Source organism: Solenopsis invicta, chromosome 6 (assembly GCF_016802725.1).
Source record: "Solenopsis invicta isolate M01_SB chromosome 6, UNIL_Sinv_3.0, whole genome shotgun sequence".
Taxonomy (NCBI): Eukaryota; Metazoa; Arthropoda; class Insecta; order Hymenoptera; family Formicidae; genus Solenopsis; species Solenopsis invicta.
This window is the reverse complement of record NC_052669.1, coordinates 2,054,156-2,068,460: the sequence shown is the minus strand read 5'-3', so window position 1 is coordinate 2,068,460 and position 14,305 is coordinate 2,054,156. Positions and strand designations below refer to the sequence as shown.

Sequence of the window (14,305 nt, the reverse complement as noted above, 5' to 3'; positions counted from 1 at the left end):
GACTCAGGTAGGAAGATATTATGCAAATGAATCTTGGAAGCTCGCCGAGTTGTTGAAGATTAAATTGTATCAATAAGACGCGAATTAATCCCGACTTCGAGTCGCGTTAAAAGTTATTTATTAATAAATAAAAAATCAGCTACAGCACAAACTGATATAAATAATCACTAGACAACGTAAATTTATCTTCTTAAATCCCGTGCCAAAATGTACCGCGCATCACGGCTAAGCAGTAACTAAGATATAATGCGCTTCTCAAGTTTCTGATCCTCAATGTCATGCCGAACTTCCGCGCTTCGTGAGAGATTCGCCAGTGGATTTTGCAGATGCGCCCGTTATTCGAAGGAGAACACAATTCTACGGCGTTGCAACAATTTATGCACTTATAATTTTATATGCATAAGTTATGACGCCGATATTCAGGTTTCTCCGCACGTGCCTTCCTACGGTTGTCCAGAATAATTAGAAAATAATTATCGGGCAACCACTCGCGCAATACTGGTGGCATCTATCCTTCAAAATTTTCATAATTAATGGAATGTCTAACGCGATCGATATGCGCGTCATTAATTACTTTTATGCGAAACGCGAAATTAGCGAGGTATTGTAACGCTACCGCGCCTGTGAATTCTCGAAATTCCACACGTGCATAACGTGTCGCCGGTATTAGCGAGATTAAACCATGCTGCGGCTTTAAACCATAATCTTGAAATTCTACTAAATGCAGAACAATTAAATTCAAAATTAACTATTCATAAATATTTGTCAGAGCGTTCTATCGTTAGCTGAGTGTTCCGCAAAGTGGTTCGAGTTTTTTTTTTTTTTTTTTTCTTTAAGCAGACGTTAATAAATTTCATAAAATAGCAGCAACTTGAAATTTTATAAATTCTTGTAAAAAGACAACATGATCAATGAAACGATATTCTTTCGATTCGTTATTCGTCTGTCGAAAAAAAGCATTTGAAAGAAATCTACAAAAATGATATGATCTAGAGAAATGTGTGTGTTTAACTTTTCATTCATCTAGATACGCATCTAGGAGAAGAATCAGGGAGAAGACACTTCAGAGAAGTTTCGTAAAGTAGGGCATGTCTTTCGGGGAAATAGAGCAACACTGCTCTGCGACTGTGAGCCGTAAAGCTTCAATTTATGTATGTAAATCCGACCCTGATGATCGTACACTCACCTGCGTTATCGAGCGCGTGCGGGTCCATGCGCGACGAGGGATGCTAGAGCCCGGGATGTGTACGGGAACACACGGTGGCAGGGAGCGCGCGTCGCCTACTGAACTCTCGCTCTGTTCTCGCCCATTAAATCGCAGAAAACGTTACACCAGCGCGCGCAACTCTGTCAAACGCGGTACGACCGCTGCCGCAAATTCGATCTCCCGTAGGATTGGATCACGGAAGTGCCGTCGTGCACTAAGTCCGCGTTTGAATTGAAGATCGAGAAATACAGAAACGAGAGAGAGAGAGAGAATTCCGTGCAATCGATAACGATCGAATAGCTTCGAAGCTGTTAGTTCAAGTTAATTGAAGTCCCCGAGCCTCCCTAGTCTCACCCTGTATAGAGATTGCCTTCTGCGTAGTGATCTAGAATATTCAATCCCATAACTTCGCAAATAGCTACGGCAAATAGTTTGCAAATAATATTTTTCTTCCAAATTTTCAAAAATTTTTTAAATAATAAACAAAAAATGATTATTATACTATGTTAGACTAATTTGATCTTACTCGTAATTACATTATCTAAACTACATCGACACTAATCGTTATTTGATCTTCAACTACATTTATGAAAGTTACCTTAATCTATATCTGTCGATTTTTGGATCTAAGGCTTTTTTTGCTATAGATTCTAAAAATTTAAATGGATTTTAATTAATTATTTTTTAAATAAAACGCTGAAGTTTATGAAATCCCAATCTATAAGATTTGATAAGAAAGATTTTGATAATAAAGTTGAAAGTTATATGTAAAAAGAAACAAGAGTTTTGCAAAAAAAGTATAAAAAAGAGTGTCTTAAAAAACATATCTTTATGAAAAAAATATAGTATGATGTTTAAATCTAAAAAATAAGTTATTTCAATGAATGAAATTATGATATTTTTGGAACATATATACTTAAAAAATAATATATTAAAAATATATTTAAGAAGTGTCAAGAAAAAAAGAGCACATATATGGGAGAGATACAATATAACAGGCACCTAAGACATGTGTATTTATGCCACGTCGCCTAGAACTAAAAAGGTTCCTTTGTGATTTCCGCTAAAGATTACGAGTTTAAAATTTATATACGTGAGACACGTGGGTTGTATCTCGCAATCTGTCGCTTACAGATCCGTCTCTTTCACACGGAACTACACGACATCCTCTTAAGAAAACAATGTTATAAATATAATGTGATTTATATAATGTTCTTTGACATAAATAGTATGCAAAACGTATGAATTATAATATCTACGAATTATAAGATTATTTATAATTATTATAATTAATAATTACAATAATTATTCTATTATCAATAATATAAAAAAGTATAAAACAAGATTTTTTGCTATAAAAACTAAATAAAAATATCTCAGCACTTTAAAGTATTAAAATATTAATTTTAACAAATTTTGATTAAACGTTTTGCAAAAAAAATTATTTTATCATCTTTTACTTACGATTTTATTATTCGAAGTAAATGCAGTTAACGGTCGCTTCACTTTCACAATAAAAATGCATTTTTTACAATAAAAATTATTTTTTTAATTAGATTATTCAATTTCAAATATTAGTAAAAATCCGAATCTAGGTCATCCGAATCTTTAAATCAGGTTTTTAAAACATTCCGTTTGAACATACGATGCAATTGGACAACCGCTGTACGGCAATTAATAACGAGAGGTTTAAAGTGATTTTATCTACAACTGAAAATCCCATAGAGCCAACCGTACAGAAATGCCATTCCATTAAAACTTTTTCGGTCCAAAAGACCTCTTAAATGTAATTAATATTGATAAATCTAAAAGCGTTCTAATTCTGTTACAAATCGAATAAATGACATTGGAGAAAAAACTACGCAAGCGCATACACGAAACAATAAATATTTTTTATAATTTATTCACTTCTTTAAGAGCAGTAAAAACAGATATTAATTTCAAGAGTTTTTATTTCCTAAGCAAAGTCCAATAAAAGCACTGTCATTTCACTTGAATAAATGGAAACTTTTTATTACGTGCAATATTTTCATATTTCTGCTTGCGACAATCGTGATAGAGCGCTTTCCTCTCTTTCGAGTCGATTGAAAAGCAAGTCCGCGATCGATTTAATGCGCACAAAGCGGATTTCATTGATACTTTAGTTTATATATCTTGCATACAATAATATCCGTTTTACAATAATATCCAAATCTTTAAAGTAGCGAAAACCAATTTATCATAAAAAATTATCAAGATACGGTAGCCATCTTAATTCACAATTACAAGTATTAAATTAACTAAATAAATTATATTAACTAATTATATTAACATTAAATACAGAATACCTTTTTATTTTTTATTGGATATTTTCTCATCTTGTAGACCGCATTGAAGGAGTCTGACGTTCGTGCATTATTGTGCATATCATGATGAATTCTCTTCTCAAGGAAGTGGTCACGATTTAATTATCGCCGGCAGACTTTAATTAAATTGATACCATCTTTGGACGCACCGTAAAACAGTTGGACGTGTCCTAATTCCCAGTAACTTGTTTATAGGCAGCGGAGATACAACACATCACGTCGTACAAGTCGTTCTAATTAGAAAAGGCATACAAATATTCATTTATTCCTGAGCGGAGACAGGATATTCCAAAAAGAGATTGAATATAAAGTTCAAAAACAGTTGATTAAACAATTTTTTTTATTAAAAAGAATTTAAAACGTCTCAAGATTATCTTATTCCTTTTCCAATTAAAAGTAATTTCTACGTTCCTTTATGAAAACTACGGCAAATAAAAGATGTAAGTTCAATGGCACATTTCTGCATTTAATCAATAACCGTTAATTATCGCATTCTATTTTATGCAAGATCTGAAGAGTTTTCATTGTTAAAATTATATTCTTTATAAAGATGAAAAGACTAAGTAATTAAAAACATTTTTAAAAAATATTGCGTTCAAAATACAAAAAAAAAAAATGAAGAATTACTTTCTTCTTTTTTTTTATAAAAGTAGACATGTATAAATATGTTAAAGATTCATGGAATTTAATGGGTTAATTAAACATTATTTTTCAACTAAATTTTTTAACATTTATATTCTATGAAATATATAAATTAAGTCCAGTCCGTTTTAATTTATAACGTGCTACAGACTTAATTACGAAAATGCATGCACGATGAGCTAATGAAAAATATGGCACAGCTTTGTGCATGTCATTTCCTTAAAGAGAATATTTGTATATGTAATACTCGTTGCGTACATGTAAATGAAAGTCACATATTCTCCTTTCCTACATCAAATAGTTAATCAAGATTTTTTTTACGACTTTTCCGCGACGCGTAATTATACGTATAATAACTTACGATGATAGTCGGTATGACGTTCTCTAAAATTAAATAATGAGAGAAAGGTAAGAATACGTCAATATATGCGAGAATCATCAATTTATTTTAACACATTGATAAAATATATATTGAATATTTATCTATATACACAAATTTTATCCCAGAGGTCTCAATCTTAATTTTAACAAAATTTACAAGTTAAACTGAAAATTACCATCTTTCCTTACAAAAAATTAAATGATTTTTTTCTTAAGAAAAATTTTTAACGGTTATCCCTGACCACAACGTTCTAACATTAAGTTTAAATAATTAATTAGCTTTGCAAAAAGCAAAGCCCAATGCGAATGTCTGAACAGATTTCGTTAAACGTTAAATCATTATCATCATTATATCTGAAAAAGTGTTGATACTTGAATCTCTCGAAGTTTATTGTTGTCGATTTTCCGTGGTACTAATTGGTTCTCATTCAGCGCTTACTTCGTGAACAGCTGTCATCGCGGACATCGCGTATTTTGACTACGTGTATTGAGGGGTTAACAGTGTAATATTCAATTTGTAATTTGTATAAAATTATATAATATTAAAGGTTTTGTAGCGCGCACTTGTTTTGTCTAGTTGTACATAAATTTCACAAGAAAAGCTTTATTTTAAACTCTGTTTATGCAGGCTGAAAATGTTTAACGTAACGTGGAAGAACGGTAGAAAAATCATAATATCGAGGGATCTGTTATTAAGATTGGGACCTCGAGAATAGGGTTGCTGCACCAGTCATTGAAGCAATCACCAGTTAATAGCCATTTAAGAAAAATAATAAATTGCAAATCAATTGATGTTTTTTAGATCACATTTATTTAAATTTTTAAATAGATTTAATTAGAATATCATTGCTTGAAAGTTTAATTACACCAAGTTGTTTTTATTTGTTCATTGATTGGTGCAGTAATTCTATCTCTCATACAAGTGTGTACACGTCGCTCTCTTTTCGACGTCGCATTAATACCTATGGTGGATACAGTCGTAATGGTAACTTCGCGCGTGTTTGAATACCCCTTTGGTTACCAATCACTCGGGAGTTTTTGTACTTTAGTAATACAAGAATGTACATTCGCCGCTCGTCTCACTTCGTCGAGCATCGATCAGGTTGCGCGACGCGCATGGCACGCGATTCGAATCGTCTGATTTCTTTATCGTAGCACTGTAATTACAACGAGTCTGATCGCCGCTTTTCTGCGCGGAGACCGGCTATAAGCACATTATGAAATATTACAACGTGACGTGCTTAATGACAAGCTACATCGACTATGGCATGTCCACGTTACTAGGTAATTAATGGAATGAATATAATGCGCACTCGGCAGCATCAGCAGCAGCGTAGTTACTAAATCACATGCATCTTTTATAATCCTTTTCCGCTTCCGTTGAAATAATAACGCGATCACAGCCATTTTACGGTTGGAGTAAAATTAGCTCTGCTCGCGAATCTTATCCTGAATGAAATAATTGATACACCAATTGAATTCGTTTTACCAAGCGCTGAACGCTGTTGCACTTTCTAAAATATATATTAAAATATTAAACTGTAATTTAAAAGAATTATATACATGCACATAAAAATCAGTACAAATTTACTAGTGACAAAATTTAAAGCCGGAAAAGCTCCACGAATGAGTTTCTTTATTAATTTATTCGGCGGATTAAATAACACAAAAATCTGAAAATGAATATCTAAAGTAAACTAATGCGCTCCGATTTGTCGACCGGCATTGTTATCTACATGTAAAAAGTATTGAGAAAAAATATATTGCTTTAAAACTCTTGTTACAAGTACTGCGCGCATATTCGGCCAATGTACATAGACACTTGATCGATGATTATCGAATCAATCATTAAAGAAGGCACGGTGTCAGACTCATTTAAAACAATCTATGGCAATTTGGTCCTTCTTGTACTTTCCTAGGCAACAAGATAAGGCCTCGCGTGTACATAAAAATATTTAAAATAAAGAAATTTTCGCGCATAATATTCAGTATAACACTATGTATCTATTATTGCTATGAAGACTAGCGGCGGCATCTATTCTTCGGCATCCTCAGCATCTAAGATACTCTTGAAGTAAAATGGTTGGAAGGGTTGTCCTAAGCCTTCGTAGAATTTACTCATGAACTCGACCCTAAGGCATAATAAATACTGTTACTGACTAAATAATAAGAAATAACAGAGTATGATTTAATAAAATGCTTTAATTCTCTAGATTTTATTTAACTGGCGCTCCTCGGTCAGCAATCGACAGTAAGTAAGTCGATAGAACTATTGACAAAAACACTAGAAGTTAAAGAAATTTATTTTATTTGTCGAAATTGAAAACGTGATATCAGTTGGAAATATTGTAATTCTTATTGAGTAAAATAGATGGATTTAATCTGCTTCTTTTCCTGCTTAAAAAATGTTTCTCAATTTTATCATTTTAAAAAGTGTTTTAAACTTTCCTAACTTTACTTGAAACGGAATTTTATCGAAGAAGCACGGAGCGGCTTTACTGACAAGTTGTGAATGGCTTATTGTTAGTACGTCATACACCAAGTAGATTATTTACGTTTTGAACGTTTAAAAATCATTTAAACGACACGTTTTTATGATGTACAAAATCGTTATTAAACGTTTATTTAATATTTATTAAACCGTCAAAATGTCTGTATAAAACTAACATTTTAAATTGATAAAAAAGAACAATAAAACAGACGTTAAGGTTTTCTAGCAAGTTTTTGACATTTATTAATAGTTTAAAAAACGTATCAAATTTCAAATGTTTATTTTTTCAGCTTAAACATTTAAAATTTTTATTAAATGTACTTTAAATTTAACTGTGTTGGTTGAGACATACCAATGAAGTCGAAGCGTATGAAGAAACGCCGAGAGGCCCTCCATCAAGACGAGAATGACGATGGTGAAAAAGGCCCAGACAGCAAATATGACGAACAGGATAATGCTGTTGACGTAGTTATCTTCTTCAGCACCTAAGCCTATTCGCAGCACTCTGTTCCAGAGCACTTCTGATAACTGAGAGTGGGCCAACGATAGGGCCCACAAACGTAGATAAGAGGCAGTGTGAGAGACGGTAGACAAAACGTATTCTATGGTGTGGATGATTTGATGGATCATCAGCTCGCTAAAGCTGTCATCATCGTTATGATCTGTCGCCGTATCCTTACTAGTCTCTGGGTTCGGCAGTTCTTGGTTCTGCAGCTCGATATCCTGGGATGCACTTCCGTTGCTCTGGACAAATAACATACATATACATATATAACGTTAGCGAACGCCAATGTATTCATTTGTATTTGAGATTAAGAAGGTATAATTAAAAAATTAAAATACTTTGAATTGTTTAAAAATTTTGTAGAATATTATTTAAAGCAAAACTAATATAATATTAAAATTTTAAACCAATTAATTGTATAAGTTCTAAAAAAAGCAAAGGTTTCAGTTACTGTTTTATAATATTTTATGATAAGTGCACGTTGAGAGAAAGAGAGAGAATGACTGATATATCACGTTACTTTTTAAAATGTTCAATATACATAAAAATTATATGAACAATTATAGTAAACCTTGTATGTTTATAAAATTTAACTTTACATGCAGTTATATCTTATGCAAGAAAAAAGCTGATAAAAGTATACTTAAATTAAAGATAACTTTTGAGTTAAAGAAATATAACAAAAAATTTCGCAACGTTGTTGAAAAAAATAGTTTAAAAAATTATTAAAACATTGCAGATTAATTGTATAGTCACGTTCTACATTTTTAACAATAAAATTAAGAATATATATAAAAACCTTATTAACAATTATCAAAAACATTTCATTAATTTAATTTTACATTTAAAACCAATAATGATCTCATAAAATTCAAATACATGCTAAAATTTCCACAATATATTATTATGTTCTCAATAACAAGTCACTTCTGCTGAAATCTGTATCGATCGTTCCTCCTTAAATGCAGAACGCAATATCGCATTTCGTAATATGATAATCTGTCAAACTCAAGATAATATTAAGTTAATATTAGATAAATATTAGGTAACTGTTTACTAAGCAATACCTACGATCATCAAACTTGCTAACATTTTTTTTAACAACAAGTTACTTACGTAAGTCTTCCCTGGGCGTTTTCTCTTTGAAAATACAATATATAATGGTTTTCCGAAAAGCATCACCGGAATGCACAAAACAGCGAGACCAAGCAAAACCTTTTGTAAAATACTCTGTCCCTCAAACATGAACTCGGAACAACCCGCGGGCATTGCGGCACTTTTGAAAAGCATCATGTTAATAAATGTAATTAACACCGACGGCGCACAACCCGGTGTTCGTCCTGGAACTGCGTTATAAAGCATAGCATTACATTAAGATGTATACGTATTATAGGAACCAAAAAGTAATATCGTTTTTATAAATAATTCAAATCGTAATTTTGTTAATGTAATTTATTAATTATTGAATAAATAACATTACTCGTCATTATTTTCTATGATGGTCATCCACTTACTTATTAATTACTTAATTCCTTTCTCAAAAAAGCTAATTGGTTCTGATTCAAAAAATGTCTATATAAAGATTTGAACTTAAGGCCTGTTTTTATTTTTTCCTCGTAAGAAGTGCTTCAATGGTCGAAAAAGATAATAGTCCGACAAATATTATCTTAATTCTTAAATTATCTTAATTTTTTATGTACCTGTTTCGGTCGAGCATTGTCATGTTACAGAATCAAAGCCGATTAATTGTCTCAAAAAAAAAAAGTAAAAAATTAATAAGTAAGTGAACAATCATCATAAAAAATAATAAAGCTTATATTATTAAATAAATAATAAATTAATTAATAAAACTATTGCTACTCTTTACATAATTTATAAAAATGACATTACTTTCCGGTTCCCCTAATATACAATATTGCTATTTATTTATTTGAAAATAAATTAATATTTACTTGGAGATGAAGCCTCGTACAAAACCCATTTAATAAACATCAGGACAACCATGTAGAAAAATAGAAAAATAAGGAAGAGCAATTGTGGTAGAAATTCGAGGAGCAAGTTGGCATATTTCTTGAAATACCTGGAAAAAAATCAACATATAACATATATACAGTATCGCAGACATCTTTTCATTAAACCTTCTTCAAATAAAAATATTCAATGCTAACAAGAAAATGTGCTCTCTATCAAGTTAATTCTAAATATATCATTTAATAATATATTCTCCAGTCATCATTTAATTATGATAATAGATTCACATAAAAAATATTGTTTTTATATAAAAACGATTTAAAAAACGCTAGATATTCGTTAACGCGTTTATTGCTTCTTTCAACAATAACTTTTATAATTGTAACTCTTTCTTAATTTTTTCCATTAAATCTACTATACTTACACTATATTGACGACGTTCATGCAGACGCCGAAGATCATGTGCACGACGCCAAGAATAATCGACATCTTCATCTTAAACGAATTGTGAAATACAATTTTGTTCTCTGCGAGAGACCAGACCGGGTCTATGCCCAGAGGATAGGGATAGTGCAGGTAGCTCTCGTTCGAGTTTGGTGACAAATCTAGCGTCTTGTTAAGTTTCACATCTTTAAGTGAATACCTGATCGTCCAACTAGATCCGAATATGTTAACTGACTTTGCAAATATGTCGTTGTAGATAAGTCCACTGTATATGGAAAACAAACCCATGAGGAGGATGATGTAACGACCGCCGAAAAACATAGTCCCGATTTCGCCCATATTTTGCGGGTTCATCTTTTTCTCCATCAAAATCATGGAGAGACCAAAAAGCATCAGTATCAGTCCTAACGCAACGCAAAATATATGCCAATAACAAAATACATATTTATTTAACAAAATATATCTTTTCATATTTGTTCGTGAGTTTTATTCGCTCGCTCGAATTTACTCACCATGTCCAGCGTCACCGAACATAACGGAGAACAGAAAGGGAAACGTGATGATAGTGTAAAGTGCCGGGTTAGCTTCACGATACGACGCCACACCGTAGGAATCAATTAGATTTTGAAAGCCTCTCGTAAATTTGTTCGTCCTATTGAACGTCGGGGGATTTTCATCCGTGTGGATCACGTTGAGGAAAGACGGTATGGAGCTCCCACATTGTCGCTACAAAATCCGAAAATATGTTTCTTCTTTCAATTCAGGTCTCGTATGTTTCGACTTATCTACCGGTTATCGATTTTCCAAGTGGACTGACAATACAAAAACTTTATATATCATAACGAAATTTAAAAACTGCAGATTTCTTAGATTTATTCTTTCTTTTTAATCAACGACAAAATATTTTGGCTCATATTTAAATTTTGACCTTAAAACCAATTGCAAAGAAAAAAACAAAAAATTCAGCTTATAATAGCTTATGCAATAAAAATGATCCTATTTTTCTGCAATTTTAGATAAATAATTTTTAAACAAAAAAGTGACTACAAATAAACTTTTGCATGAATATTTATTAGAGTTTTATTAATATACATACATGTAAAAAGATTGATTTGTAATGCTACTTTCTTATTAAACTTAATAATAAGTATTATAAAACGCAATTTTATATAAGAATTGTAAGCAAACAAAAAATTAAATAACTTTTAAATTAATAAAAGAATTATGCTCAAATTTGATACGGGGCTACTTAAACGTAATAATAAAACAAACTATGAAATTTTTGATGAAAGGTTGTAGTCCGCATTTTTTGCATGCTAAATAAATCAAATTTTACATACATATAAATATTCACTAACCGATCCTTCCGTGAGGCAATTTTGCACAGTCGCGAGATCGGAAAGAGGCATCCAGCATTCTCCGATAAGACATTTTTTCGACACGTCCATATTGAATAGATTCATCGTGTGATAAATTGCTTTCATTTTTCGCACCATGATACTCCAGTTTGGTAATTCTTTCGCTACGTTATGTAGAACTCGTTGGCGGTGATCTTGAGTTTGATTTAGTACCTTAGCAGAGTTAAAACTTATCCAGATACAATAAAACAACTTTGCACTGCCTATTTAGATATTCAAGCATTAAAATAATCCTTTAATTTAATTATGTTATTAATTTGGATCTAACAAGTTATAAGCGTTTAAAAAATATTTACAAAATAAAATTAATAATTGTAATATTATATTAATAATAAAATTATGATATCCAACAATATATTTATAAAAATATATATATATACATTAAATATTATTTTAACATATTTTTTAAATGTTAAGATTATTTATAATTTTTTTCGACAACGATTCTCACCATTTTAAGATCTTCTAGCCGTGTCCGCACACCTTTCAGCATCTCTTGACGTTCCGCATGGCTGGTCGGACACGGATAGAGCGAGGCATGGAAGCCAGTGCAGACTTTTTTAATACGGCTCTTCAATTGTTCCCCTTGAAAAAATGCCACAAAAGCCGTTTTATAGATTTTGTTGCCCTGAAAACATTCACGGAAAAAAAATCAGGCGCATCGACGAGTATACACAACGTTCCTCATTTTACGACATGTATCAAAGCAAATTGATCTTTCGGAATCCGTTTGTTCCATTTTGATTGCACGACCCATCTCTTTCATGCGTATAGACACCCGACAAATATAATAAATTAATTTTTTTTAATTAAGATAAAAAGAAGAATCAGAGCTAACCGTAGACGGATCTTCCAGTGGTTTCTCAAGTTCGGTTTGCCGAAGAAAAACGTTTCCACGTGATATACGCCAAAGCATTCTCTCAAAGGCTGGGACTCGTTCGCGATTTATTACCCCACCGACGAATCTGCAACGAAATAAATATCAATAGCGTCATGATTTATTAAACAGTACTTTATAAACTATACTAAGAAAAAAATGCTGTTGAATCAACACCATCGATCTAATTAAAAATATTTTAGTAATTTCTTTTTATTTAATTGACATGAAGGTTATTATTATATTTACTAATTACTTACGTATTTTTATTAATTCTTATATTTGGGTATTAATTTCGATTTAGATTTAGGGATCAGAGATTGAGTTCCAATAATTCGCGATAATATCCAAGATGCTATTTCAAAGTTAGATATGTTTACTAGCACACGTCCTTAACGATTATTTCTATTGTAATGATTATTTTTACTGTCGTTCAATAATACCGCTGATGAAGGCTCAATGCAGCATGAAACTCGTTCGCAGAGATTGATTTTTGTTTTATATTAACGTATGTGCATATCAAATTGTTAATCTCAAAGTTTTGAAATTATTGCTCAGACATTCCTGTCATAACAAATGTGTATTAATTTTTTTATTTGCTTATTTCAATGCCTGTTTATTTATTTATTTTTGTTGTTGTTGTATACTTTCACGAGATTAGCGTTTTTACATTATTTTAAGTATTAGTTATTCTATTTATAATGTATTGCTATTTATAAAATAGAAAAAAATGTAAGAAAAATTCTCAAAAATGTAAAAAAAATTTTTAATTATGTGATTAAATATTCACCCAAAGTAATATTAACGTAAAAAAAATATGAATAGCATTTTAAATTAATAACAGGGAAGTGCTTGCGTTTCTTTATTATCATTAGTCAAAAGTTTCAAAAAAATTGTCCAACAAGAATATAATCCGTTACATATGTATTTTTTTAATCGAATTTATATTATCGAAATAGATAAATTGCGCGACTAATAATTAAAATTGTTTTTTAGATAAGTTGTATATAGTACAAAAGTTTATTCTAGGACAAATCTCTTTGGAATAAGCACGAGTACAAAAGAAGCAAAACCGTCACTTACGCGTATAAAAGCGTCCTTTTAAATTTATTAAATGTCACACACGTATGCTTAATGTATTAACATCATATTTGATACGCTAAAAAAAAGAAAGAGAAAGAATAAGTGAGTGAGTGAGTGAGTGAGTGAGTGAGAAGAAAGATTGGCTTATCTGGTTCGGCTTATCAATTCCGTCACGACGATAACTTACTCCAGACGTCCGGGAGTCGTAACGACGGGATTTGGTGCTTCCTCGTTGATGAGCGCCTTGGTGATCGAATCATTGGCCTCTTCCTGTTGATATGGAACAAGAAGAAACGAATCTTGATTCTTCGACAAAACGGTAACATCGATTACACGTAGGAGGACGGTGCTACGAGCAAAAGCTGCTGAACTACTTTAGGTACCTCCGTGAAGAACGCTTGCGTCTTCTCGAGCACGTGCTGTAATTCCGTCAGCTCGAGATAGTTGCTCTTCAGGTTCACCGCATTCTGGCTCAGCTCTAGTATGTCGTTCTCCGTTTTCTCGAGATGCGCCTGTTGTGGAAGAGAATACGAATCTGATATACTATCAAACATGCAATGCGCAATTTAAGAATATCAAGATCGTATACAATAGTATTATTTTTATGTAATGACAATAGTAATAACATTAATAGCGTTTTTAATTTATAATCGATTCTTATGTACCATGCTTTAAAGAGTCATTATATTAATTGCTGAACGATCATCAGTAATTGACTACTTAAAAAAGATATTAAAATAATAAAACTCTAAAATAATAAATTTTAAATTAATTGATATTTTTGAGATGAAATTTTTATACAGATTTTATTAAAATATAATTTTTATTTGACAATATAACTGTATTAACACATTAAATATAATTATATTAAATTAATGACCCTATTGTAAAATCAGACGTTAAAGTAAGAATTCAATATATTAATTTGTTTTGCATAGGTA

The 14,305-nt window shown here is 31.4% G+C and overlaps 2 protein-coding genes across 6 annotated transcripts in view; both read right to left on the bottom strand.

The window, feature by feature from the left end:
- LOC113002651 (aminopeptidase N-like) overlaps positions 1-1,306 on the bottom strand; it is a 39,912-nt gene extending 38,606 nt beyond the window's left edge. Inside the window, exon 1 of one of the 2 annotated variants that reach the window (XM_026130580.2) lies at positions 1,187-1,306. The gene's annotated coding sequence lies outside the window, so the exon portion shown is untranslated. The remainder of the gene's footprint in view (positions 1-1,186) is intronic. The other variant, XM_026130582.2, reaches the window with a different exon arrangement.
- A 3,313-nt stretch (positions 1,307-4,619) lies between these two features.
- LOC105205256 (V-type proton ATPase 116 kDa subunit a1) overlaps positions 4,620-14,305 on the bottom strand; it is a 38,518-nt gene continuing 28,832 nt past the window's right edge. For 3 of the 4 annotated variants that reach the window (XM_011174589.3, XM_011174588.3, XM_011174590.3), the window contains exons 4-14: positions 13,748-13,876; positions 13,552-13,634; positions 12,243-12,369; positions 11,856-12,032; positions 11,327-11,557; positions 10,499-10,712; positions 9,967-10,390; positions 9,524-9,651; positions 8,688-8,917; positions 7,419-7,810; positions 4,620-6,707 (exon numbers count right to left, since the gene is read on the bottom strand). In XM_011174589.3, the coding sequence (XP_011172891.1) occupies positions 6,611-6,707; positions 7,419-7,810; positions 8,688-8,917; positions 9,524-9,651; positions 9,967-10,390; positions 10,499-10,712; positions 11,327-11,557; positions 11,856-12,032; positions 12,243-12,369; positions 13,552-13,634; positions 13,748-13,876 (2,232 nt within the window). In that variant the 3' untranslated portion in view covers positions 4,620-6,610. The remainder of the gene's footprint in view (positions 6,708-7,418; positions 7,811-8,687; positions 8,918-9,523; positions 9,652-9,966; positions 10,391-10,498; positions 10,713-11,326; positions 11,558-11,855; positions 12,033-12,242; positions 12,370-13,551; positions 13,635-13,747; positions 13,877-14,305) is intronic. The other variant, XM_011174592.2, reaches the window with a different exon arrangement.